This window comes from Aspergillus pseudoviridinutans (assembly GCF_018340605.1).
Source record: "Aspergillus pseudoviridinutans IFM 55266 DNA, scaffold_5, whole genome shotgun sequence".
In the NCBI taxonomy this organism is placed as follows: domain Eukaryota; kingdom Fungi; phylum Ascomycota; class Eurotiomycetes; order Eurotiales; family Aspergillaceae; genus Aspergillus; species Aspergillus pseudoviridinutans.
The window spans coordinates 1,161,265-1,188,668 of NW_025091285.1; the positions used below are offsets into that span (position 1 = coordinate 1,161,265).

Consider the following 27,404-nt stretch of genomic DNA (forward strand, 5'->3'; position numbering starts at 1 on the left):
TCAAAAATCCAAAATCAAATTCAACGCCGACTCTCATGAATGCAAGCTCCGGATAGCAGGCACCTGGTGAAGAAGGGGGAAGCAAGTAAGATCCAGAATTGGATCGATGTGGAAAGTGGACGGCAAGTCAAGTCATGTCCTCATCATCCTCCTCGTCATCGTCGAGAGACTCCATGGCATCCTTGATGTATTGTGCTGCMTGGAACCGAACCAGTTAGCATTCTCTGGTAATATGACAAGGGAAGTGATGGGCATACCTTAGGATCCAAGTTCAAAGCAGTTGTGAAGTGCTTAATGGCATTCGCTTTGTCGTGAAGCATCTTGTAGAGCTTACCCAACAGATAATGCACGTTGGCTTCATCTGGAGCCATGTCCTTGAGGATCTTCAACTCGGACAGGGCCAACTTGAGCTCCTGAAGCTTCATTAATGCACGAGCCTTGCGGAATCGCGCGAGTACGGAATGAGGCGCCAAGGAACAAGCGCGACCATATTGCACGAGAGCGGCTTTAGGATTGTTCATTTTTTCCAGTACCAGACCAATACAGCAGATCAAAACTGCGTTGGTCGGGTTGATGCTTGCCGCATTCCGGAAGTGTTGTTCGGCAAAGTCCAGTTTACCCATTTTGTCATAGACCGTGCCCAATCCGTACCAAGCGTTGTAATGCCGATTATCAGCACTGATACCGTGACGGTATGCATCCAGCGCCTTGTCGTATTCTTCGTTGGCAACATACTCGTGTCCTTGAAGAGTAAACCCGTATGCAAACTGGGGATCCAGCTGCGTTGCCCGCTTAAAGCACTTCAAAGCCTGGTCATGGTCCCGCTGGTGGGAGAAAGAATTACCGATGGCGCACCACGCCTGTGGCGACAGGCGATCTGTTTCCATCAACTCATGCGCCAAGTATGCTAACTCAACATCGTTCTTCAAATGCCAAAGGACGGTTGAGTAGATCTCCATGTCTTCTAAGCGCGAGGGTGCCATTGTCTTCACGCGGTAGAAGTACTTCTCAGCCTCAGAATACATCGCCTGCTCATAATACGCTCGTCCAATCTGAGCGAGAACCCACGGTGTTTCCCGTTGGCCCTGCGAGAGAGAATTGAAGATCTGAATTGACTCCGAGCACCGGTAGCGACACAAGGCAAAGAATCCAGAAGCAAGTTTGGAGAATAGCTCCAGCAGCCAGGTCAACGCCTCAATTTCTTTTGACCTCTCAAGTGCAGCGCCTTTGGGGTTGGCGTGAGTGTGTGATGATGGTAAGGACCGACCGTCTTTACCATCTACATCATGATGTTCGCTGCCATGTTTTCGACTGCCACTCACTACTCGTCCCATGGTGGTGGTGGTTGTAGTACGCCCCTTTGTACCCGTGGCTTTCGCCTTCTTGACCTCTCTAGCATCCTTGACTCCCAATGCGGATGCCGACAGTTTGCTGGTTGTCGGTTTAATCTGGTTGAAGAGTCGCACACTCCGCCGTTGGGGTGCTCCCGGTTCCGTGGGTTGTGATGTGGGCGGATGCGCTACCTGACCAGAAACAGTTCGCTTGCGGTCCCCGACCCTGGGTGGAATTGTAGCCTCCCGGTCTGTCTGGGCTGAAATTTGCTCCTCCGGCTCAGTCCTGGTTCTTGTCCTTGGTCGGATCCCCGTGGGTTTCATCTTGGGAGGGGGATCCATTGGATACTCGCCGCTGATTGCCTGGATCGTTCTGTTTTTCCTTGCAGGAGCTAAAGGAGGGTCCCAAGGAGCATCCACGCCGTTCATTCCATTGGCTAACCGGAAGTCATCAGATCCGCTGCTTTGACCACTCGGCGTTTCCGCCCCTTCGTGCACGATTGATGTTGGCACTCCCGAGGACGCCACGCTTACTGTGCTTCCATTTAGTTTTTCCCACAAGGCAGAGCTCCCATGGCTGGTACCTGAATCACTGCGAGAGGTTGTCGATGCAAAAGGATCGGAGCTCGGATTGACATTCGCCTGCGCTTGCAGTGGACCATTCGTGTGGACAGACTTGTCGGATGTTGGCTCGGCGTCCTCCTGCGGTGATGAAGACAATACGGCCAGCAATTCAGAATTCATCTTGTAGATATTCGGCACGCGGACATTGACGCCTTGGCAGTAGAACACAATTAGCCATGGCTAGATGTAGTAAGTTTCTTCTCCAAAGCTTACCAGTGTCGCACAACCCTTGGAACGCATCCCACATGAAGGGATTCAGCTTCAGAGATTCAACATAGCATTCTACAGCTTTGTTGATGTCCTTATGCGCATGCCATAGTTTACCTAGCAGGGAGAATACTGCAGCCGCATCCGGCAGGTGTTGTCTTCGCGTCTCACTGTGCTTATCTAGAGTGGCAGGTGCAAATATGTCAGAAACAGAAAAGCAACGGGATAAATGCAAGTTGAGTGCAAGGCTCAGCGCGAGGAATGCTTACTCCAGTGATTCTTGGAAGCCCAAAGGCCCTTACTTCGCTCCAACGCTGTGATACCTTCCAGATACTTTCCTAGGTCCAAGCACGCTTGGGCAAAGACATAGGAGCAGCCGAGGTGGGTGCCTCTCGATCCAAAATTTCTGCTGTAATCGTACGCGGCTTTAACTTGACCGTTTTGAAGGTGACAGAGAGCGAGTAAATATGACGCTTCCGCCGTTCGGGGCTCATAAGCATGTAAACGACCGGCGAGAAACAGCGCATTGCGGCACAGATTGTTATCGAGATGATAATATATTAGCTGCCTAAGCTGGCCTGAAATGTATGATATTGATGGCGACATGTTTGCGTGTTCTAGGTATGCGGAACTAGGGGAGAAGTGTTGGTGTTGAGAGGCCAGGGTACTGAGTACGCGGGTCAGAGTCAGTGAGGGGATGTTCTCGAGCGATAGGCGAGCATGAGGTCGGCCGTGATCGCAGGCCGTTCTTTTCTGATGATTAACTCCCGGACGTGTCGAGAAACAGAGGTGAGGAAACGACGATGCAAAGTTCCCTTTGCTGCGGAGACTAGTGGTCCACGTCCAACACAACAAAGGCAAAGGATAAAACACAAAGAGCCACGGTTTGCAGTGAGCGCTTTGCAGTGCTACAAAATCCTTTCATCGACCTGTCCACCTTCACGTTGCGAATTCAGATGTCGACTCCAAGGTGAGGCCGTGTCGAAGCCAAAGTGAATGGATGACGTCCAGGACGACTCGTGACGCCCTCCAGGCAAAGCAAGAGCCTCCCAAGGGAAATCAAAAAGGCATATCGGGAGGTGAACCGTTCCAGAGTTGAGTATGACAAGCGAAAGGTGCACAGCTAACGCCTTCCCGAAACAAGAGGGGCGGGGGAGGAGAATTATCAAGTCGATCGATCGTGTCAGGCCAGATCCAGGTCCAGGTCGTGCCTTTTTTGGAGCATGCGGATGTTTTGGGGCAGCCAAGTATAACAGATTAGGAAAAGTGGCTGGTGCTGGCGGAGGCGCGGGCGCTTGTCTCGTTGTGGCGGGCAACCGACCATGCGTCTACTACTTTACTCCAGGTCGCACGAGATAACATCAAGAAGAGGGGAACATGGGTTTAGAATTCTAATACCTTGTGCTATCATACTTAAAATATAATCTGGATGAGGATTTACCGAACAGACACATTCATCTACATCTACATTCATCGCCCTGCGTCGGTTGCCTCTTCTCTTTGACCTGATTGAACATTCCGTCACTATGGCCCAGGTACATCACTTCCTCTACCATCCGCATTTTCAATCCTCGAGCTTCACAGAATAGGAGATCAAGAGGAGAGAAGACCCAAGCTCCATGCTGACCCGTTATAGAAAGCAGCCAAGACCCTTGCCGCCCGCAATGCCTCCCTCCTCTTGCGCACGCATATAATCGCCCTCTGTCTGCATTCAATCTTCCTGCTTCTGCACTGGATCTTCAACCGTCCACGTTCGTTAACGCCGTACTTCTTCCTTGCATGCCCGACACTCGCCATCGAATTCTATCTTGAACGGCTGGGCCGCCCAAGCTACAACCCCACCGACGGTTCCCTGCGGTCCCCCGGAGAAGACCTCGGAGCTTCCGGTCTGACGGAGTACATGTGGGATATCCTCTACTGGACCTGGGGCTGTATGGGGGCGGCTTGTCTTTTTGGAGATCGTGCTTGGTGGCTATGGATCGTCATTCCCATATATTCCGTTTGGTTGGCCTATACTACCTTCACCGGGATGAAGAGCGGTTTGGCCGGAATGGGTGGATCGGACACCCCCGTCGCAGAAAGTAAGAGACAGAAGAAGATGGAGAAGCGTGGAGGACAACGCATGCAATACCGGTGATTGCGGCTCCATGCCGACTGTATTATTATACATTAAGTCATGCATCATTGGGTCCTGATTGAGACAACACCTTTGAACAGGAAGAGGAAATGAATAGAATTGGTCATGGGCTTTTGGGAAACGGAGATATGGATAATCATGTAGTCAAAAAGGGAAATATCTTGTTGCATTGCCAAAAGTCACGTACATATTAGTGTGAGAACCTCACTGCCATAGAAATCAGGTAGCGGAAAGAGAAAGACGTAGTAGACAGCCCGAGAAGTTGTGTACATGTTTTGAAATCTAGAGGAAGAGATGGTGTACGACAATCGGTGAAAACTATATGGGGAATAGTGCTTCAGAAAGTCAAAATCATCATGATCCATCTGGAAAGCAGTATATGTATGGTGGGAATGTAAGAAACATGAATGGGGAATAAGTCGTGGGAAACATAAGAACATATCGGCCACTGTACTTTGTACAACGGCAGCAAGACATTTTTACCTCCAGAGCTTTCTGGACTATAACTCGTCCTTAACAGACGTATCATCGCCGCTAGTGAGGACCACTTTCGATGTTGCTGTCTCGACCACAGCCGAGGCGAGGCTGCTGGCACTAGAAGCCAGGTTTGCAAGCTGCCCCTGTGCTCCTTCTACAGCTACCGCCAGCTTGCTCGTGGCGCTGGCAAAAGCTCCTTGTTCAGCTTCGGTTGGACTTGCTGACTGAAAGACTGCATTCCTGATGGCGGATTCGGCAGATGCATATGCATGCTCGAGGGCTTCCTGAGCGGCTTCCAAATACCCGGGTTCAGTTCCGTAAACGGCTTCGCTGATGTGGGCGGAGGCCGCTGACATAGCGCTGCTAGCTGAAGAGGTTGCCTTTTCGAAAGGACCCTTGGGGGTACCATACAACTGAACACTCACGGCATTGACTGCTGACTGGAACTGTTCGTTGGCATTTTCCAGAATGTTCTCGATCGATGGAACGTTCGTGATCGACCCAAATGGAGCAGAAGAGGTAGCGGTATGGTCGCCAATGACGTAACTTGAGGCCGCTGAAAGCGCAGAGGCTGGGTATGGCGTTTCGTATATTGCATGTAACCTGCTTAGAGCTTTCTCCGTAAAAGAAGGTTCTTTGCCGACAATCAGCTCAGATACCAATTGTTCGATGGCCTCGTATTGAGGAACCAAATCAGTCAGTGCCGGGGGCGTGTACTGCGATCGAGAGCCATAAAAGTGTTCGCTAGCCGTGGAAACAAGACTTTCCCAGTTCTCAGATGCTTTACTAGCCAGTTGTTCAAGGTGTCCTGTGGGAGTAGGTGTACCATACACTGCTTGAGAGGCAGAGGACACGAATGCAGAGTAGTGGTCATGTGCCATACCAACAGCCTCGTAGTAACGTCGTTGTGCGTCAAGGAGGATACGGTTCTGCTCGACAGGTGTTGTTGGAGTTGCCGTCGCTCGCACTCCGGCAAGTTGAGCCGAGGCGAGGCTTAGGCCTTCGCTCAGCTTCGAGGAGGCCACAGACGAGATATATGCAAGTGGGGTGATGTCTGCTGCCACTGAGGTGATGCTGGAAGCGGCTTGGTGAGCCAAGGACGCGACGCTGCCATCAGACCAAGCTTGACCGGCGGCACTTGTTACTTGCGCGAAGTGGTCATCAGCTTGGCTGACAAGTTCGTGCAATTGCTCGGGAAAGCCATGCTGCTCGGACGCATCTCGTTTCGGTACAGACTCAGCCGCAGCAACACCCCAGGCCATCTTGACCGGCTCAAGGCTTTCGCTCGCGTCTGCTCCTGACACCGATTCGGGACTGAGTCTGTCTCTTCCAGAGGATACATCACCGGCTCTGGAGTGCTTTGGCAGCCCATCATCATGCGATACAGATGATTCGTCATGTGTCAAAGGGATATCATCATCTAGACCTAGATCATTTTCAGAATCTCCTTTGCCGTGAGCTGCCGTGTCTTCAGGCTCCGGGACTGTGCCAGATGTAGCTTGCTCAGAGCTCTGCATGGATTGATGGTTCTCAGTATCTGCATTGTCAGCCTGGGCACTTTCCGACTCCTCGTCAGTCTTGCTGCGTTTCGGCAGTGGAGGGGGTTCCTCAGTTCTTGTTTCAAAATCGTCACTTGATTCGCGAGCCGCGATCTTCCATCTGCCAACGTCTTTGAGCCTGGCTAGTTCCTTTGCAGCGTCTTCTGCGACTTCCATGCCACGGCCTAGAATATCGTTGGCCAATGCCTTAGCTTCGTCGACTTTCACATGCTGCATTCCGACATTGAAAATGTCATTTTTCCAGTCTTCGAATCGGGCTTTAAGGGCATGGTACTTCGCCCAATCCTTGTATGTAACTCCTTCCATCCATGCCCATCGCATACCGATTTCCTGGAGACCCAGGTCTCGCACACTATCCAGAACATCGAGCGTAGAGTTGACTGCTGCTGAAGTACGTCTGATCAACTCTTCGTCGAATGAGTTCCGCCATTGCCGAACTGCATGTGCGCGATCTCTGACAGAAATGGCAACCCGTCTGATCTCCTTCAAGAGCTCATCCTGGACCTTTCCCTCCTCCTCGGGTGCCTCCTCGCTTGGGAGCGATTCGGCTAATTCGTTAATACGGGACTTGAGAGACGAGATCTCATCCTGCACAACAGTTTCTAGAGCTGTTATAAGACTCTCGCCATGACTGTTTACACCGCTTCTAATGTAGCTTTCCACTATTTCTTCCACGCGTTCCTCAAGATCTTCAGCACCCTTTTCCACGGCAGTGGCGAACTTTGTCTCCCATGTTTGAAGGTCTGAAGCAATCTTTTCGCGAGCTTGCGCGGTCTGTTCGGCAGGTGACAGTGTGGTGTGGGTCACAGAGGCCTCGGTTGCAGTGGTCGTGATGGCTGATTCAAAGTCCGGGCTCTTTTCAGCCGACGTGACAGCAGACTGCGTCTGCTGATCCATAGAACTGAGGATCTTTCGTTAGTATCTATACTCTAGACTCCTTGGAAGCGTGAAGCTTACCTATCAGCCTCATCCATGACTTTTCGCAGTCGTCTTCCTTCCCGATAGCTGGCTAGTCGCTGTCCAATCTTGACTAACTGGGGCTCAACATTTTCCGAGTATAAACCAGTGAGTTTCGGCCATAGAGCACTGTTCGCAAAATAGATCACGGATGACCAGGTGCTTTGCGCGTAAGGCAGCACGGTGGTCGCCAGTACATTCTGACCAGACACATATGTCTTCCCAATAAACGGCCTCGATCGAGCAAAGACCGGGAAAACGTAACCATCCCACACAGTTATGATGGCGCCATTAACTTTGTTATAGTAAGGAAAAACGACATCCTTTGCACGTTGCACATATGGAGCAACTTCGGAATTGTACAATCCCGTTGCGCTTTCTTTCACATACTGTAGACGAGGGATAACCTGGGCCTCCCACTGCTGCTGGCCATAGCCTCGAGCCCGGTCCAGCGCAGGAGCACCATATTGATCATATCCCCGCCTGGCTACTGTTGCTGCCGGGGTGTAGACACGCTCGTTCACCACTTGTACGTATGGACGAGCGATTTCAACGTAAGGTGCACCGTATCTGTCATAGTACGGCAGAACATAAGGCTCAATGTGGGATCGCACAACCAGGTATGGTTTGCATACTCGCGGTGACGACTCATTCAATTCCGAACGATGCGAAGGACACCTAAAAATCGGTGCGAGCAGAACATACCATATACAAAGTCTGCAAATTTTTCTTGTTAGCCCGAGTCATACCAGCGTCCAAGATCACAAAGGCGAGCATACCGCACTACCAGACCAAATGTCCATCTGAGAGGATTCGTCTTTCTCGGTCGGGAGCGAGGCTCCACCGACTTGACAATGCCGTCCGAGGCGTGTCCATTCTTCACGGTCGCCATTGTGTAGTCAAGGCGAAGGTTGGATGTCGCGTGAAGTACTGTCTTTCCGCTGCTAAATGCTAATTGACGGGGTATCGCGTGTTCGAATTGGCCTGTTGCGGTCAAATCTCTGGCGTAATCCTATAGATCACCGGGAGGGCATCCCGAGGTCTCGTCGAGTATTAAGCTGTCTCTTGTTCAGACGGTAGTGGTTGACTGTCGTTTGAACGCTTGTCAACTTACGCCGACGATGTAGACGCGCGACGATGACCCAGATCTTGGCGGAGACCAGACAATCAAAGGTTTGTCTTGCACAATCGGACCCAGCAATCGCCAGATTTTGCGGTCAGGCTCAGCGAGGGCTATAAAAGGGGTTGAAAAAAGGAATCAGAATCAAAATGATCACAGAAATGGCATCAAGCTGCAGCAGGTTATCAATAATTGTTTTCCTTGCTACGTCGGTGAGGTCATCGCTCAGACATCGGTGGCGTAGCCGATCGTATTACTGTGCTTTACACCCTTGAGACTTACGGCACGGCAAGATCTGCATGGTTTCTGGTAAGATACGGTAATATCACATGAGTCTCGCCGACTCCTTCGCTGAGTAATCATTGTGACCGCTTTGGATATTTGATATCCATTACCATAATCATCATGCTTGAAAACAACTTGCCACTGTCTGGAATAGTGGAAAATAGATGCAGAATATCGCTTAGTGTGTAAGCTCCGAGACCTTCTTCCTTATAACCTTGACTCCTCTCAAAAGTGAACCCGCCACAACAAAGAAGCTGCATGAACCTGGCTCGTATTCCATGGGGACTGTTTCATGATTCTCCTTTCTTCTTTGACTTCGGACAAGGTACTCCATACATTGTCGATCTTTGAGCTCAACGGTTATTCACTGGAATCGCGAACTCACCGTTAACCCCTCTTATCATGACAAATTGCAACCTCTTTTAAAAATCGTCGGATAGATGCTGGAAACGACACTATTCAAAGCATGGATTTTGCGCAGGAGCAACCCCGCCAATATGCGGGCCACACAACTTTCCCAGACCTGATGAACGATTCTGCTTTTGCGACGAACAACAAGGGGAAGGAAAGAGATTTTGAGGAACCGGATACATGTCGGATTTGTCGCGGCGAAGGAACACTAGAGGAGCCACTGTTCTACCCTTGCAAATGTAGCGGCAGCATCAAGTTTGTTCATCAGCCTTGCCTGGTAGAATGGTTGTCGCATTCCCAGAAGAAGCACTGCGAGCTTTGCAAGACGCCTTTCCGATTTACGAAGCTATACGACCCGAACATGCCTCGAAACCTCCCCGCGCCCTTGTTCTTGAAACAGCTATTGATCCATAGCTTCCGCACTGTTGTTACATGGCTACGATTCATCCTGGTTGCGTTTGTCTGGCTCGGGTGGCTTCCATGGTCTATGAGAGCAATTTGGAGAGCACTGTTCTGGCTTGCAGATGGCCACTGGTCCGGCGGTGATGCCTCTCAACAGCTTCAAGGTCGGCAGTCGGCTGGGAACGGAACTACTTCCCTTGCAGCCGGAATGACTGCGTCAAACTTGCAGACTCCGAGTGCTGTCTTGTCAAATGCGACGAATTCATCATCATTTTACTCGCCAATGTCATCCATGTTCACTTTCCCCTCCGGTGACCCACTTCTGCTTACAGTCGCTAAGAAGGTGATGTCCGCACTGTTCTTTCCAGCCATGTCATCGACTGGTGGTTCATCGAACTCACGGCCGTTGAACGTGACTACGGGACTGTATAGGCACCGCCACCCCTCGTGGCTTTCGGACGTGAAGTTGCTCAACTCGTTGACGCCATCACCCACCATCAACAATATTGTCATCGACACATTGGAGGGGCAGCTTATCACCCTGCTCGTCGTCGTTTCGTTCATACTCGTCTTTTTGATCCGAGAATGGGTTGTTCAACAGCAGCCAATGGCCAATATTGCCGATGGTGAACGCGAAGCCGCAGAGCAGTTAATAGCGAATAACCGTCCAAATAGAAACGACGACCGTCCAAGGCCTGAACCCCGGGCTCATGTGCACCGTGCAGATGTGTTAGGGGACGAGGGAGAGCATATGGAAGAGCACGGCTCCGATCATGATGTTGGTTTACACGATATTCATTTTCCCCAGCCGACTCGCAGGCGTTCCCTTCAAAGCGGCGAAAGCGCTGATTTGCCAGCCGCCGAACCTGTGGCAAGGGCCGGTCCCGCAACATTTTCAGAAAATGGCAGTGATAGCGACAATGAAGCGAATGCCAGCCATTTGGCGAGAAGGTCGCCCACGCGAGTTAACCAGGGAGGTTGGGCTGGCGTTGAGACTTTCAGAGACCTCTGGTCCCGCGGCAATGGTGACCCTGAGCAGATTCTAAGAATTATTAGAGAAGACGGTCGGGACGAGGAGCTTGGTTGGGTTGTCGCAGCCATGACAAGGCTTCAACAGAATGACACCCCTCGATTTTCTGAAGCTCGCTCCAGCTTCAACACTCAATGGGATGACCTCGAGACCCCAGGATATCGAAGCGGGGCTTCTTCCGTAGAGTCTTCTCATCCAGCTCCGTCTGGCCCTGCTGAAATGTCAGACTCAGTGCCTGCGTATCGGGCTTGGGATGCCGCGGACATGCCCAATTCACCCTTTGAGACAGACTCGAGTACACATCGTCATGAATTCACCTTTGGCTTCCCTGAATTTGGGCGCGAGTCAGAGATTAATACAGGAAGTAATGGTGAGGGACAGTTGAACGACACAAACTACGATGATGAGGTGTCAATCGACCCACAACCTGCGAGCACACAAGACTTGCCGACCATGGGCCATGCAAATGATGAAACCGCACCGCGTGGCGTTCAGGTTGACCTTCCTGCTGCCGCACCTCCAAGGAGCTTTGCTGCCAAAGTTTTTGAATGGTTTTGGGCTGATCTGGCACCACGTGAGCAGGATCAGGAGCGCCCTCCAGGAGATGATGAGGAAGTGGTGGAAGATCTTGCTGTAGAAGCACCATTTGTACCAATCCGTAACAACAGACGTCCTGCCAATGATATGCAGCAAAATCAGGGCATTGCTGCGGACGCAGGAATTGATCCCAACGATCTGGATGCTGTGGAAGAAGGTGACGATTTAGAAGGGATTCTCGAACTTATCGGCATGCAAGGCCCCATATTTGGCTTGCTTCAGAACGGTGTGTTTAGCGCTCTTTTGATTTCATTTACAGTGGCTATTGGGGTCTGGCTTCCATATTTGTGGGGAAAGATAGCACTCGTCCTCCTCGCGAATCCCATTCAACTCGTCTTCGGCGTACCTGTGACTGCAGTATCGGTTATCGCAGATGTCACACTAGACACTCTTATTGGCAGTCTGGGCTATCTCATGTATGCGGTCAGCCTTGTCTGCAAAGTGCTACTTGGCCCCTTGAGTTCCTTCGTCCCCCTAGGCGATTGGATTCCCCAAACGAAGTCTATCACGAGCGCATCGTTGTCGCTTATCGATGCCAGCAGTCACCGGTTGAAGAACGTGGTCAGCGCGTTCTTTGTTTTCCACGAATCTGACGTCCCGGTGTTCTCTGTTCTGTCTCATCAGGCGCTCAGGATCCATCAAGCGCGCATCTCTGGTCTTTGCCAGTTGATTGTTACTTTCGTCAAATTCATAATACACGATTTGCCCCTCCAAATCACGACAAAGGGACTTCTAGGAGCTTTATCCTTAGATCGCCAAAGCATCGACTTGAGCAGTCTTTTCGCGCAGGCTCGACAGCAGGTGTACAGCTTTGCTGACCGCCCTTTCTTCCCAGGGAAAGGCGCGAAGTGGTTAGATGCCACTGTGACAGGGGCGACTTCCACCGGTTTGGCCATTGATCCCGAATTGGCCGTTTGGGATACTAAAGATCGTATTATTGCCATTGTCATGGGTTACGTGCTTGCATCGATTTTGGGACTCCTCTACCTTCGCATTACTAGCCTGTTCACAGGGGCAAGTCGTGGACAGAGGGTCGATGGCCTCATCGCGGACGTACTTCACCAAGCTGGTGGAGTAATGAAAGTCATTTTGATCATTGGGATTGAAATGATTGTCTTTCCATTGTACTGTGGTACCCTGCTTGATGTCGCCTTGCTACCTCTCTTTGAGAACGCTACGATCGCCTCCCGGCTCGAATTTACCTCTTCTTCTCCACTCACATCACTCTTTGTGCACTGGTTCATAGGCACTTGTTATATGTTCCATTTCGCTCTATTTGTTTCGATGTGTCGCAAAATCATGAGGAGTGGCGTCCTTTGTAAGTGCTCACAACCAAGTCTGTTTGAGCATTAGTTTGCTGACTATGATTGACAGACTTCATTCGCGACCCCGATGACCCGACTTTCCATCCGGTGCGTGATGTACTTGAACGCAACATCACCACTCAACTGCGCAAGATAGCCTTCAGTGCTCTCGTATACGGGGCTCTGGTCATCGTCTGCCTCGGCGGTGTTGTCTGGGGCCTATACTATGCCTTTGATGGGGTGCTGCCTGTTCGGTGGTCTGCCACGATTCCTGTGCTCGAATTTCCGGCTGATTTGTTGTTCTACAACTTTGCTATGCCCCTTGCCATACGGTCTATCAAGCCCTCTGACGGCTTACACAAGCTTTACAACTKGTGGTTTCATAAATGCGCGCGGTTCTTACGACTTAGCAGCTTTTTCTTTGGTGAAAAACACACCGATGAGGAAGGTTATCATGTGAGACGGACTTGGTTTGATCTCCTTTCGGGAAAGAAAGGCGACACTGAACAGCCCATCGTCGGTGAAACTGAGCGTCGCATCGCCGACGAAAAGCAGCTCGGTGCTTACTTCGTCCGGGACGGCAAATTTGTACGGGCTCCAGCTTCCGATCAGGTGCGTATTCCAAAGGGCAACCCAGTGTTCTTGGAGGTCAACGAGAACAACGAGCGGGTTGATGGCGCTCCGGATCCCGACGAGGGTCTACATGGTCGTACCAACGACATGTTCACTAAGGTCTACATCCCACCCTCCTTCAGGACTAGAATTGCGGCGTTCATCTTCCTGATCTGGGTCTTGGCGGCTGCTACCGGGGTAGGCATCACAATTATTCCCCTAGTTATTGGCCGAAAGATGATGTTGGCATGCTTCCCGGATCGCCCGCTGAATGATATGTATGCGTTCTCTTTGGGCATCTGCATTTTCGGAATTGCTGCCTATCTCATGTTCTATTGCCGGACGTTCTTGGCTACAACCCAGGATCGTCTTCGCCCTTACCTTCGTTCGCCACGACAGGCTTTGCTCGGATTCGGAAATGTCGCACTAAGCGGTCTGCGACTAGCTTACGTAGTGCTCGCATTCTCGGTTCTACTGCCGTCCTTGTTCGCTCTGGTCATGGAGCTTTACGTGATTGTTCCGGTGCATACGTACCTGGGTGGGACACGGGGGCACGTCATTCACTTTGTGCAAGACTGGACGCTTGGGGTGCTGTATGTGCAAATGGCTATCAAGTTTGCTCTATGGCATTCTACTTCGCGACCTGCAGCGGCCCTCAACGGTGTCTTCCGGGACGGCTGGCTGAAACCAAATGTCCGTCTTGCCACCCGAGCAATAGTGCTTCCTGTCACGGTTTTGGCGGTGCTTGCAGTGGCTCTCCCACTTTCTTTCGGGTTCGCACTGAACTCGACTGTCTTCCATGCCACCCCCGATATTCAAGCAAAGGTCTATCGCTATGCATTCCCTGCCACTCTGCTTCTTAGCTTTTTGGCATGGCTTGTTTACATGGTCCGTCGACAGGTGGATATCTGGAGAGTCAACATCCGTGATGATGTGTATCTGATTGGGGAGCGCCTGCACAATTTCAGGGAGAAACGTGCAAGAGATGTTGGTGTTTCTCGACGAGTGATTACCGGGTAACCCTACAACATTAGACACTTCGTTTCATTTTTTCCCCTTTATTTCTATTTTCTCCTGTGTATATTTCACATCTCAATGCATCAATAGAAGGTTGTTTATTTTATCTTTTGATTAATCACGTTATCAATGACAAGAGAAGACGGTTGCCTGGTCCCGTTCTCCGCCAAATCAACGCACTTTCTCCGACGTTCCCGTACTAGGCAGCTCACATGCTAAGTTTGTACAACATATGAATCTCAAAGACGTACTACATTGTATTCATTTATAGTATGAAAATGCTTTTGTAGTCTGCACGTGCCGTTCTCTGCCAATAACCTGGCGGATAACTGTAGCTCGTCATGCGATCGCTCGCCCAGCAAGTATCGTGTAACTATTCTACTCTACTGATACGATCAGTAATAATACCCAGATAAATCCTGTAGACTTGGTGTGGTGGATCGAAGGTGGGCATTGATATTCGCAGCTGCCTGCCACGTGACGGGCCAAGAGGTGTGGCTTGCGCGATCGAGGCTTTGCTCTCACTCGCCACTCCCTATTGGTTAGGCAACAGGATTCCTGCCCACCTCCAAATCTATTCTTATGCCTAGCCATCGCTCTCGTCCTGCAAAATCATGGTCATCTAACGCCGAATTGTTGCTGAAGAAAACTTTTCCTTCAGATCATCTTGCATCATTTCATCACCCTTCAAAACCATGTGCCCTCAATGCTGAAGTATCGAGTCCGCTGCGAGGCCAGATCGTATTAAGACCCGCCTCGCCTCTTGACTAGGTACTATTGCGCGCATTCCCCTAATCCTTCCACCTTCCCCGGACTCTGCACGCCAAGATGTCCGTTCTCCGACATGGAGGTTCATACCTCCAGCGACGTCTTACCAAAATGTATACAGATACAAAGACCTCGTGTGAGAGTGTTACGACGGCTTCGAAGGCTGTCGATGATCCGGAACTCGTCGCTCTGCATCGGAGCTTTGGGACGCAGCGGGATCGGCTTCTTGCTTGGGGTCTAGACTGGAGCGACGCTGGCGCCGCACAGCCGAACGATATCGATGAATCGCTCACGCAAGCCGGGTTTAGCGATGTCGTGGAAAGCGTTATGTCTTCCATCCAGGAGTTACTAAGTGAAGCGGAACGCATCCAACATGGGGGTTCATCCGATTTACCTCCCAAAGGCGCTCAGAAGGACTCTACATCGAAAGACAGCCTTCCTGCTCTGCCAGCCAAGACGCACTGGACTAATGAAGACATTACACGCTCCAAGAGCCTCCTTGCCGACTTGACTGCTTGCATCGACACTTTGTACGATTTGTCGCGCTCGCGCCGAAACATGACCTCCAGCGGGCAGTCGGCTGTGCGGGGTCGCCAACGACATGCGCTCAGAACCGGAGACGAGTCTGTCTACTCCTATCCCGATTCCAAGTCATACCACGGCTCTCCGCTTGATACGAAGGAGGCCTACCACAGCCCCAAAGCGCATCAAGATCCTTTCGACTATGCGTCGCCCGTTGTCAGCGCTTTGGAGAAGCAGTCACATAAATCTTCCCTTTCATCCCAAAGCTTCCTCATTGATCGCTCTGCTTTGCAGCTCTCCGGTGCGTCCCACGACAACAGCCCACCGCCGTATGAGATGGTAGCTGCTTCCACGAATTCTCGGGCCATTGGACGTATCAAGACGTCGGCTTCTCCGCTCTTGGCGGGCGCCAAGGAGTCTACCGTATCCATCTTGGTTGAGTATACGCCAATGATGCTGGAAACTCAACGCGACATCACTTTGCCGGAGCAGAAGCGACTCGAACATGTGCAACAGACCCTTGATCAGCTCGTCCAAAACGCAAGGGTATCCCATCTGGGTTTGATGAGATTCCTTGGCTTCTACATCGACATGCCCAATTCGCGATATGCGTTTATCTATCAAATGCCAATCGACTATTTCCCCTTCCTGCACAATCCTTCCGATCTCCTGAGCGGCCTGAAGCCGAAGCCTCTAGTCTCTCTCTTTCAAACAAGCGATGATCAACGGGTCCCCAACCTCGAAACCCGTCTTCGGCTGGCTTATGACCTTTTGATGGCTGCGCTACACCTTCGAAGCCAGAATCTCGTGCACGGTAACATCAACAGCGGTAACGTGCTCATCTTCCCCGGTGCCACCAGCTCAAACAACGACGAGGTGGCCCTTACGGAGGATCTTCGACGGCCCTATTTGACATCCTTCGCTCAATTCTCTGGTACTGCGACATCACCGGAGCCTTTATCTTCGAGCATGTATCGTCATCCCGACGATAAGAGGTCCCTTGAGGATAATGCGGCCTGGTCCTATGATCTGTATTCCCTAGGTCTCGTGTTGATGGAAATTGGCCTGTGGACGCCAATCAGCCGACTTTGGAAGATGAAATACACCAATTCGATGTTTAAGCAGAGAATCGAAAATGTTTATCTGCAGAAGCTGGGTCCGAAGTGCGGCAGTGCATTCCTTCACGTCGTCCAACTGTGTCTGGACGCCCCCAACTTCCATTTATCAACGCAGCCATTTGAGGACTTCAACTTGAGAGTTCCTCAGACATATCATTATCCTGTTTTGGATCTTTCTGCGCCAGACGGTATCTTTTCTTTCTCCATGAACTTCCTTTATACAATGTGCAAGATCGTTTGGTCTTGTTGCAGAATTGACATTTTCTCTGCACCGGCCGCAGAGGAGTTGGATGATTGCCTTCCCCTTGCGCTCGTTCCTCAAACAGAGACAGAGCATGTGCACAAGAGTCTTCAGAAGTACGCGCCTGAACCTCAGCGACTGACACGTCGCCATGGTTCATATCCTGCTCTTCAAGTGCAAGATATGCGAGTCTTGAGGGAGAAGATGGGGCTGGAGGAGAAGAAGGCAAAGAAGAGGACATTCAAAAAGCTTACCAACGTCGAGATTCCTCAAGACCACCTCAACGAATGGAATTTCCAGATGCTTCCACGATTGAGAAAACTTCTTCAGAAGATTCTTAAAGACTCGTCCGAATCCTGTGGCGTCACTCTGATGATGACTGGCGATTCGGCTGAAACTGCCAAGACGACTATCTGTGTTACCTGCGCGAGTGCAAAGAAGGTAAGAGCCGCCTTGAGGAAGTACTTTGTGCTCGATGATAGGGAAGATTGGGACATCATCGTGCTTCGTGGGGATATCCAACGCTCCAAAGTTCCGCGAAAGAAAAAGCGCAGGCCGGCAAAGAGATCGCAGACGGCGGGTGCTCCGGCGTTTCCCGAGCGAGATCTCAATCCCTGCTATCAGCCACGACCGCTTTGTGGCGCGTCCATTGGCGCCTTTCAGAATGAGGAGCATCTCCCTCCTGTGTCCTATGGGGGTGCCATCTTGGTGGACGGTATGCCTTATGGTATGACGGTCCATCACATGCTTGAGGCACCTAGTGATGATGAGGGAGAAGAGGAGGTGCAGAATCGGAATGTCGGGGGACCATTTCGCTCAGCTGGGAATTGGCCGGGAGAATCCGCCCCCTCGAACAATGATTTCATGTACACCTGGTGCGACGAGGATCCCTCTGAAGTTGACTTGGAATTCGAGATCTCGGAAGACGAGGATGGCGATGACGTCTCCCTCTCTCCGAGCTTGGAAGGAACTTACGAGGACCATTGGCTCTCAGACACTTATTCTTCGGACGAAGAAGGCTTTGATATTGATGACCCCTATGAGGATGAAGATGCGGCCTCGATTGGCGACACGGCCGGAGTCGAGCCGGGTGATGAGCCGCCTTTATTTGTTACTCAACCAGCAATCGATGACGTCCATGAGGATTTCTTCCCGTCGCCCGAGGATCGTGATGATGAGCACTTGGCGTCTCACTCGCTCGGGTTCGTCCATGCATCATCGGGCGTTCGCCGATGGACTCGAAAAGGCATCAAGCATGAAATTGACTGGGCGTTGATCAAGATCAATGATGACCGGTTAGATGCGCGCAACATTGTGTTTGACAAGACGCCGCCATCAATGTCCCGAGGTGTCTCGAGACGGGGCCCTGGAGGACCACCTTCACATACAGGGGAAGCCATCTTTCTCAATGACGTAGCACGGATGGAGGAGCTGGGCGGTTTGAAGGTTCATTGTTGCGGTCGGACAAGTGGTCTGCAGACTGGGCAGATTTCCCGGGCGATGACCATTGTCAAACTGCACGGACGACAAACTTTCTCCACTAGTTTCTGTGTGGATGGAAACTTTGGAGGTAAGTTGTGAGGCCCCCCATGCGCCATGCGATCGAACAAACCGAAGCTAACAACCTTCCTGAGTCTAGTCCCCGGAGACTCAGGAGCCTGGGTTTTCGACAAGTCGACGGGCCGTGTCTGCGGCCATGTCCTGGCCTGGTCGGAGAAAAGCCACACAGCCTACATCGCTCCCATGGAAGTGTTACTAGAGGACATTGCTCGCACCCTGAAAGCTAGCATTGTCACTCTGCCCGGTGGCCGGGACGAGTCTCTCGCCTTCGCGATGGCTCACGGCCCAATGCCTGAACCTCAGAACCCGCGTTACCAGGCGCCTCTCCCTCTCCCGCAGCAGGTCCCGGTGGACATTGGCCGGTTAAGCCTGGGCCTAGACGAGCCCGGGATGGGTACTGTCAACCCCAGCCGCGGCATACCACAGGTGTCGTCCACTCCCTACCGAGGGATGCCACCTATCCTCTCCCCGCCACGCAGCCTAGAAAGACAGCTTGCGTAGAGCGCTAGCATATTCGTTCTCGTCTTTATATCTTCTGCTTTCCTAACTATTATACCCCTTTTTCTTTTTTTCTCGCTCTTGGGTCATGGCTATCGTGCCTGGTTTATGAGGCGTATCTTTTCTGCTTGTTGCGTATATACCCTACCTCTGCCTCATGTTTTCGACGACTATGAACGTGTGCATGGAGATACATCTTCCTAGCGTCTTGGATGATCGTGGGACGAGATGTCAGTTTGTCAATGGAATACAAGATTCATATCATAGTAACCTCGTACTGTGCATGTCCTACCGCAGACGTAGACGTACATTTCCCATATTATTTACGGAGAGTAGTATCTTTGAAGTCGAAGATTCATTGCATTGATAGTAAGGAAATAGGAACATTGCCAAAGAACATCAGGCATAACAACATAATGCATACATAGTAATTCAGTGATGCAACCTCCAAAACCCATGCAAGACAAAAAGCAGACAAACTCGCAAGATAAGATACGATTAACCCTAACGCACCCGCCTTGTATAAACCATCTTCAGTGTATGTTATGTGATCAAAAAATTGGAAATATGATCCAGTAAAGAAAAAAACAATATGAACGGGGCGGTTCTATGTTTCTATTTTTAAGCCGAGCCCAAGTACTTGAGCACGGCCTCCTTCTCCTCGACAGGCAGCATGCTGAGAACCTGCTGCACACCCTTGAGACCACCCTCCTTGTTGCTGATGAGCAGCTGGGCGATCTCGGTGGCGACGGAGTCGGTCTTGAGGGCCTCGATCTTCATCTGGATGGCCTTTCTGTTCTCCTCGTACCACATGGCGACCTTGCGGTCGTCGTGCTCGAGTTCCTCGTCCAGGAAGCCGGTCCACGAGTGCAGGGCGCGCAGGTGCTTGGCGCGAGGGCTCTCGGAGGACAAGGCCTGGCTGTCGACGGCTCCGGTGGCAGGGATGGCGCCGCTGGCCTCGCCGAAGACGGCGGCCGGAGCGACGGAGGCCATGCGCTTGAGGATGAGCTCCTCGCTCAAACGGCGGCGGACACGCCAGTAGAAGAAGCGTCTGGCGTTCTTCCAGGTCAGGGCCTTGCGGATGGTGTTCTTGGCCACCATGCGGCCGGCGCGGTCGTGGAGATCAGCGAACTGCAGAGCGATCTGCTGGTAGACAGGAAGGAGCTGCTCTTCGCGAGCGGCCATCTTGGCCTTGATCTCCGACAGCTGCTCCTTGCTGAGGGATGGGTCCTCGAGAGAGCGACGGAGCTCGCCGTAGGTGGCATCAAGACGAGCCATGGTGTCGAGCTGCTTCTCACGGCGGTACTTGATGTTGACGATACCTTCTGGTTCGAGGACACCACCGCGAGCCTCCTCATCAGCGTACATCTCCATCTGGTCGGGGTTGATCGTGGGATCGATGACGACCTAGAGGAGTAGTTAGTAATTGAAGACATGACATAACACAGAATAACTAATGACTTACCCATGAACCACCACGGAGTTCACCGAAGGGTGGGATGTAAACAAAGATGGGCTGCTCGTACTTGACCAGAGCGTCGACAATGTAGGAACCGTACTTGAGGACCTCGTTGTACATGTCACGCTGACCACCAGAGAAACCTCTCCAGTTGGCCAGGATCATGACGGGCAGCTGCTCGCCATTGTTGAAGTCACGGAGGGCCTGAGCAGTCTTGAAGGCCGAGTTGGGGTACCACACACCACCGGCTTCCTGGCTGATCTGCTCCATGGAGTCAGGATTGGCAGGATCGGCAGGGGTGACGTTCTCAACGGAGCGAGTCTCGACAGCAATGACACCCATAGGGATGCCACCGAGGCGGGCACGGCCAACGACAACGGTGCGAGCCCATCCACCAAGAGCCTCCTCGAAGGATCCAGCATCGAACAGACCAGGGAGGAAGCCTTCCTCGTCTTCCTTACCAGCGATGAGCCAGCGGACATCGTAAGCCTGCTTAGGAGGAGGGTAGTAGGCGACATCACGGTCCCAGTCATCCGACCAGGGCCGGATGGGGATGGGCGCACCCTTCTTGTCGGGCACGAATGACATCCACTCGACAATCTTCTGGACACCCTCAAAGTCATCGGTGGCAGTCATGTGAGAGACACCGTTCTTGTACATGATCTGAGTACCACCGAGCTGCAGGTTAGACGTGTAAACCTCGCGACCCAACAGCTTGTTGATGGCCGGGGCACCAGTCAGAATGATCGGCTGGCCTTCTACTTGGATGGCTCTCTGGCCCAGACGGACAAGGTAGGCACCAATACCAACGGAGCGGCAGGTGACCAGAGTGATGGTGAAGATATCCTCGTAAGCGCGCGAGGTGGCTCCAGCGATGAGACCAGAGCCCTTCAGACATTCAACACCCAGGCCATCCTTGGCACCAATGATAGTGGTGATCTTGTGGCGCTCTTCGCCCTCGTCGTGAATGAGCTCAGTAATGACTTCCTTCTTCTTGCTGGCGTCGAACTTCTGCTTGACCTCGGGAGTCAGGTAAAGGTACTTGAATCCAGCCTCGGGCTTCTGGGGATCGTTCCAGGCCACAGAGAAGTAGGGGATCAGCTCGTCGGCCATACCGATGCGAGCACCGGAGTTGGCAGAGAGGTAGATACGAGGAATGCCAAGCTTCCTGGCCAACTCGGTACACTTGTTGAAGAACTTGTCTTCCTGGGGACCGAAGGAACCGATCTGGAAGGTGATGTCGTTGGCAACGATGATGAACCGTCTGCCTTCGGGATACTCGGGGGTGCGAGCAGTAACGATCCATCCAACCATACCGTGGGTGTTGGTACCAGGGCCTCTCGAGATTTCGATCAGGTTGTCGGTATCATCGAGAACAAGCTCGCTGTACTCAATGCACTCGCCAACCGCGGGCCGCTTGCTGGCCAGGGAGGGGATCTTGGCCACAGCCTTGGCCCAGCTGTTCTGGAAGGCCTGACGGAACAACTCGGGGAAATCGTAGACGTACTGTGTGCCCATGAGATGAGCCTTGTAACGCTTGGGCTGAAGCCACTCCTTGGTCGGGTAGGGTGTGGAAACAGGACGCAGGTGCATGGAGCCGAGCTTGTTGGTACCACCGATGCTGTGGAGGAGCCATTCACCCTTCTCAGACTTCTTCTCAATGTACAGCTCTACCTGGATGATGAAGCCGTAGGTGTTGGTGATGACCACACGCAGAGGATAAGGCATGCCAGTGGCAGGATCGGTGCACAGGATACGGATCTCGGCGCCGGTGACACGAAGACGCCAGAGACGGCGACCGAAGCGCTCAAGGAAACCAGCCAAGGCCTCTTCCACATCCTGGGGCTGCAGGTTGAACACCGGCGAGAAGTTGATGAAGATGTGGTTGAGATCGGAGTTGTTGTTGCCGATGATCTCCAGAGCATCCAGGATGTCATTCATGAGACGGTCAGCCTCCGAGATCAGGTACTCCGCAGTGGGAATATCGTCACGGAGACGGCCCGGGCGCACCACAGCACGGACGAAGTAACGCTTGTCGACGGCCTTGTCGTTCTCGGGGCCCTTGCCGATGGCCTCGTAGACGTGGATGTTCCGGTTCTCAGTGAAGACGGGCTTGATCTTGAACTTGGACAGACGTCCGAGTTCAAGCTGGAAGGCGAGGGCAGGTTCACTGTGACGGATGCTTTCATCTTCTTCATAGGTAGGTCCACGGAAGGTGAAGTAGCCAGGGTAGCTGCCGTTCTTGCCGCAGATGAAGGTCACGCGGCGGACGCGGCGAGCGAGCAACTCCTCCTTGAGGCCGGCAAGAATGCTGTTGATCTGAGTAACGATCTGGTTGTCGTCAAGATCTTCCAGGTCGCGGACGGCCACGTTGCAGACACCGGTCAATTCATGATCAGACTCAATGCGAGGAGCCGGTCGACGCTTGCCCTCCAGATCTGCAATGAGCCCATTCTCACCGGGCTTCTTCTTCGAGCCGGCACGAGGGAGTGCCTCCAGGGCCTTAGGCAGCTGCTCCTCGGCGTCTTCGAGGTACTGAACCGGGACAATCACACCCTTTCTGAGGGGCTCATTGCTGCTGTCGTTGACAAGGTAGGACATATCACTAATGGAGTTGAGTCTCCTGAAGGGGTTGGACTCCGTAGTAGGTGTGCTGGGCGTAGACATCTGGTTGGAGTTGACGGAACCGAACTCCGGCTGTCCCAGCTTGCCAAGCGTAAAGTCCCAGGAGACGAGGGGAACTTCTCCGTCAGGGTAGTACTGAATACCCTTCAGTGTGTAGGCCCTGTAGGCGCGGCGAATGTAGACCTCGAGAGCGGCCAGGGTGACCCATGGGTCTGGGTGAACAAAGAATCGAGTGAGGACATCGAAGACGGTGTACTTGGAGTCCACCACCTCCTTGAGGACGGAGAATTCGGGCTCCCGGTGGTCCCAACCGGTCTCTCCGTATCGGGACTCGACAACGGAGGAGCGCAGGATGAGTTCCATCTGAGACATACGCTCCTCCAGAGAGGGGAGCGCACACTGGATGAGGACCTCACGGGCCTTGAGAGTGACCTTGGCGGCGGGCCGCGACTCAAGTTCAGTGAGCTTCTTCAGGACGGGCTTGAAGTACTTTCCGACATTGCCAACACCAGGCTGGTTGGGGCGGTACATGGCCAGGATGGCCAAGATCAGGTTGTTCTTCGCGCTAATACGGCTGTGAGACAGAACAATCTGAACGACGCTGGCAATGTCGTCTTTGTGCTCTTCTCTGAGCTTCAGGATGGCATCTTCGTCACGGATGTTGCGGCCAGAGAAGAGGCTCTCGACCTTGTAGTACTGCTCCAGCAATCCAGCGAAGACATTGAACTCATGGGCCTTCAGGCCATCCATGTACTTGTTGATGACCTGCTGAAGAGGCAGGAGGGTGGTCTTGAGGATCTCGGCGTCGGCTGGGTTGACATTCTCCTCAATGAAGCGGGCGATCGTCTTCTGCAGCTGCTTGGCGGGGAACTCGGCCTTTCTGGCGTGAGCCCGATCGACGATGCTCTGAAGCTGAGCGTCCAGCTTCTGGGGCATGCGAGAATGAAGGGCAGAAGACTGAGCGTTCCATTCACCGTAGGGGAGCTCAGGGTCCCGCAGAACCTCAACCAGCTCCTTCAAAGTGGTGTTCATGATAACTTGGTTGTCATAACCCATGAGGATGTTCTCGAGAATGCTGTAAAGGAGGGAGAATCTCTGAGGAGGCTTGTTACCCACCACCTGCGGGGGGCCAAGGTCGGGCAGCTGTCCGGTGAATGGCTGAGCGTGCGTGACACGAGACGGGTCATCCAGAGCGAGAATACCAAGGATGTCACCGGCTTCGAGGGTGGCACCAGGCTGCTTGATGAGCTGGACAATACCGTCTTCCTGCGCAATCAAGGGCATGTACATCTTCATGACCTCGACTTCGGCGAAGGCCTGACCAGCCCTGACGTGCTCGCCATTCTCGACAGTGAACTTGACAAGCTTTCCGGGAGACGGAGAGCGGAGCTGAGTAGGATCATTCTCCTGCTCCAGCAAGCACGTCTTTCCGTCGACGCTCAGGCGAGTTGCGGCCGCTTCCTCCTTCCAGTAGACGTTGTGACTACGACCGTTCAGGAGAACAAGCAAGCCACCATCAGCCAGAGCACGGACACCGACAGAGCACTTGGATCCGTTGATGAAGAGATGGTAGCTGTCCACGCCGGCTCTGGTCGCGGTGAACTTGTAACGCTGGCCCTCGTAGATGAAGTCCACGGGGAAGACGGTCTTGAGGACATCCTTGGAAGGCACCTGACCCTTTTCGAGGCCCTTGCGATACTCTTCGACACCGGCTTCGCTGGCCAGGTGAGCCTTGGTCACCGCACCGCAAAGAACAGCCACGATGGGATCTGGACGCTCAGCGGTTAGCTTATTTGAGATGAGCTGATCCAGCCATCCAGTGGTGATGGTGTTCTCTTCGAACGCTGGAGTCTCCAGCAGCTTGATCAGGTACTCTACTGTCGTGCGGAAGTCACCACGGATGCTCAACTCCTTCAGGGCGACAACCATGTGTTTCCGCGACGCCGAACGGTTCTCACCGTAGGCGAAAATGTGACCGAACTGACTGTCCGAGAAGCTGTGGATACCACCGGCAGTACCGACAGAGAAGTAACCCCAGACGTTGGACGAACTGCGGAAGTTCAGTTCATGCATGGTACCGCTGGAGGGCTTGAAACCTTCGCCGGGATCTTCGGAAGTGATACGGCAGGCGGTCGTGTGTCCCTTGGGCTGAGGGCGGCGCTGGGTCTTGAAGCTCTCTTCGCTGGAGAAGTCGAAGTCAATCTCCGATGAGGTGTTGGGGTCGACACCGTAGAGCAGACGGATGTCACGAATGCGATGCAGGGGGATACCCATGGCGATCTGCAGCTGGGCAGCTGGCAGGTTGACACCGGAGACCATCTCGGTGGTGGGGTGCTCGACCTGAAGACGGGGGTTCAATTCGAGGAAATAGAACTTGTCATCGGCGTGAGAGTACAGGTACTCAACGGTACCGGCGGACACGTAACCGACCAGCTTTCCAAGGCTGACAGCGGCACGCTCCATGGCCTGGAACGTGGCGGGCTTTGCGATGGTGACGGGGGCCTCCTCGATAATTTTTTGGTGACGACGCTGAACGGAGCAATCTCTGCCGAACAGAGAGATGTTGTTTCCGTACTGATCAGCCAGCAGCTGGACCTCCAGATGCCGGGCATTGCCAGCCAGCTTCATGATGAAGATAGGGGAACCCGGGATTTCGTTTGCGGCGGCATTGTAGAGGCTGACGAAATCCTCCTCGCGCTCGACCTTACGGATACCCTTACCACCACCACCTTCCGAGGCCTTGACCATCACGGGGAAACCAATCTCCTTGGCCTTCTGCAGACCTTCTTGAGGGGAAAAGGTGCAACCCCGGTTGTACACCTCGTCGGGAACGGTGACAATGCCATTGTCATCAATTGTCACATCGTCAACTCCAGTTCCTGACCACGGAATGCAAGGCACACCAGCATGCTGCGCAACGATTGTCGAAGAAATCTTATCACCCAGGGAACGCATCGCAGAGGCCGGAGGACCGATGAAGATGATCTTCTTGGGGGAAGCAGCCAGAGCTTCGGGAAGTCTGGGATTCTCCGAGGCGTGACCCCAACCAGCCCAGACGGCATGGACATCCATTCGCTCGGCCACATCGACGATCAGCTCGACGTTCGCATAGTTGTTGTTATTTGTGCCTCCGGGTACCTAGTAAACGAGAAAAATTAGCCATTTGGCAACCCTCATCGGCCAGACTTGCGACTGCCTACCTCGACGTATTGATCGGCCATACGAATGTAATCGGCGTTTGCCCGCAAATCCTCCGGTGTGGCCATGACCGTGAACTGAATGGCGCGTTCGTTGCCGAATGTCTCGTAAGCCCATTTCCGAACAGACCGAATCTCCTTGACGGCTGCGATACCGTTGTTGGCAATGAGCACCTATTCAACCAAACCAACCAAATCAGCAAATTTTTGCTCTCAAACTGTAATGCAAGATTGTCTTCTCGAGACTCGGGGACTGCCACTCACCGAACTAATGACGGAGTGACCCTCATGATTGGCAACGAAATCCTTCACACTGCTTGGAGGTGCTGCGTCCAGGTGATTTCCACCGATGAAATGTGAGGGGAGATTGTGTTTGGCCGCACGAGAGCTAACGTGACCGTTGCTCGAACTTCCGTTGGGGACGCCCATGTTGCTTGCAGTTTTATTATAAATTATACAATTCCCATGCAATCAATAGCTATGGCTTTTCAAGGCGAAGAAATGAGGTGACGACGCGAAGTAGGAGGAAAATCGTATAAGTCGTAGTAGTACAAGAGAAGAGGGAACGGTTGCGATAGAACCACAATGCCCCGAAATTGCGATTCTATCAGAGGAAGCCTGGAGGAGGCGGCGTACAAGGATTAGGTCGTAAGTAACAAGGAGAAATGTACGAGGATTGGATGGAGATAGTCCTCAGGCTGGCCAAGAAGAAGAAAAGATTGTCAGCAAAGTATTCGGATTGAGCCAGCAGGGGGAGCCAGGGAATAATAATAGTGGGACGGAGAGCGATTCGAAGGAAGCGGAAATAATAAATGGGGACGGATGACGGATCCTGCTTTGTCGCAAACGGAGATAGTTGACTTACCACAACCACCAGAAAACCCGCCCGGAATGCTAAAGTGCTGATGATGGGAAAGACTAGAAAGGAATAAGAGAGAAGAAGAGTAGAAGAAGAGCAGCAGAAAAGAAGAGGAGGAGAGGTAAGTCTAGATTAAGGACTTGATCAAGTTTACCTCCAAAAGGCTCGACACCCAGAAGTCCGAGACCGTGGTTTACTTTGGCCTTATGCTTTGGTTACTCCAGTCCAATCGTCCAGTAGGATAGTTGGTCCAGTCAGATACTTGAAGCCAAAGTCAACTAGTCTACCCTGCGCTATCCGTCGAGAAGGAGAGAAAAAGACCGAGAGGGGAAAAAATCCACCGAAAAAGATATCCACTCCCCAAAGAGATCCCCAACTTCTGCCCGCCGCTTGTTGTTGGGCCCATGACGTTTCTTCCCACCAGATTTCCTCTTCCGCCCCATGCATCGTCCACCTCAATGGCATTAAAATAAGGACTTCTCTATCT

General features: G+C 52.5%; 6 protein-coding genes across 6 annotated transcripts; 3 read left to right on the top strand and 3 right to left on the bottom strand.

The window, feature by feature from the left end:
• Positions 1–132: 132 nt before the first annotated feature.
• On the bottom strand, positions 133–2,768 carry Asppvi_007467 (anaphase promoting complex subunit bimA; the record flags this gene model as incomplete). Its single annotated transcript, XM_043303354.1, has 4 exons — positions 133–195; positions 258–2,107; positions 2,169–2,342; positions 2,432–2,768. The coding sequence occupies 4 exons, from the start codon at positions 2,766–2,768 to the stop codon at positions 133–135; spliced, it is 2,424 nt and encodes an 807-aa protein (XP_043159289.1).
• Positions 2,769–3,688: 920 nt separating this feature from the next.
• On the top strand, positions 3,689–4,299 carry Asppvi_007468 (SND2/TMEM208 family protein; the record flags this gene model as incomplete). Its single annotated transcript, XM_043303355.1, has 2 exons — positions 3,689–3,697; positions 3,799–4,299. 2 exons carry the CDS (start codon positions 3,689–3,691, stop codon positions 4,297–4,299), a joined length of 510 nt encoding a protein of 169 aa, XP_043159290.1.
• Positions 4,300–4,799: 500 nt separating this feature from the next.
• On the bottom strand, positions 4,800–8,184 carry Asppvi_007469 (uncharacterized protein; the record flags this gene model as incomplete). The annotated part of the gene is made up of 3 exons (XM_043303356.1): positions 4,800–7,236; positions 7,293–8,009; positions 8,072–8,184. 3 exons carry the CDS (start codon positions 8,182–8,184, stop codon positions 4,800–4,802), a joined length of 3,267 nt encoding a protein of 1,088 aa, XP_043159291.1.
• A 979-nt stretch (positions 8,185–9,163) lies between these two features.
• Positions 9,164–14,073, top strand: Asppvi_007470 (E3 ubiquitin-protein ligase SSM4; the record flags this gene model as incomplete). Its single annotated transcript, XM_043303357.1, has 2 exons — positions 9,164–12,455; positions 12,512–14,073. The coding sequence occupies 2 exons, from the start codon at positions 9,164–9,166 to the stop codon at positions 14,071–14,073; spliced, it is 4,854 nt and encodes a 1,617-aa protein (XP_043159292.1).
• An 825-nt stretch (positions 14,074–14,898) lies between these two features.
• On the top strand, positions 14,899–18,780 carry Asppvi_007471 (uncharacterized protein; the record flags this gene model as incomplete). Its single annotated transcript, XM_043303358.1, has 2 exons — positions 14,899–18,289; positions 18,359–18,780. 2 exons carry the CDS (start codon positions 14,899–14,901, stop codon positions 18,778–18,780), a joined length of 3,813 nt encoding a protein of 1,270 aa, XP_043159293.1.
• A 618-nt stretch (positions 18,781–19,398) lies between these two features.
• On the bottom strand, positions 19,399–26,487 carry Asppvi_007472 (acetyl-CoA carboxylase ACC1; the record flags this gene model as incomplete). Its single annotated transcript, XM_043303359.1, has 4 exons — positions 19,399–20,184; positions 20,243–25,999; positions 26,062–26,232; positions 26,323–26,487. The coding sequence occupies 4 exons, from the start codon at positions 26,485–26,487 to the stop codon at positions 19,399–19,401; spliced, it is 6,879 nt and encodes a 2,292-aa protein (XP_043159294.1).
• Positions 26,488–27,404: the final 917 nt, after the last annotated feature.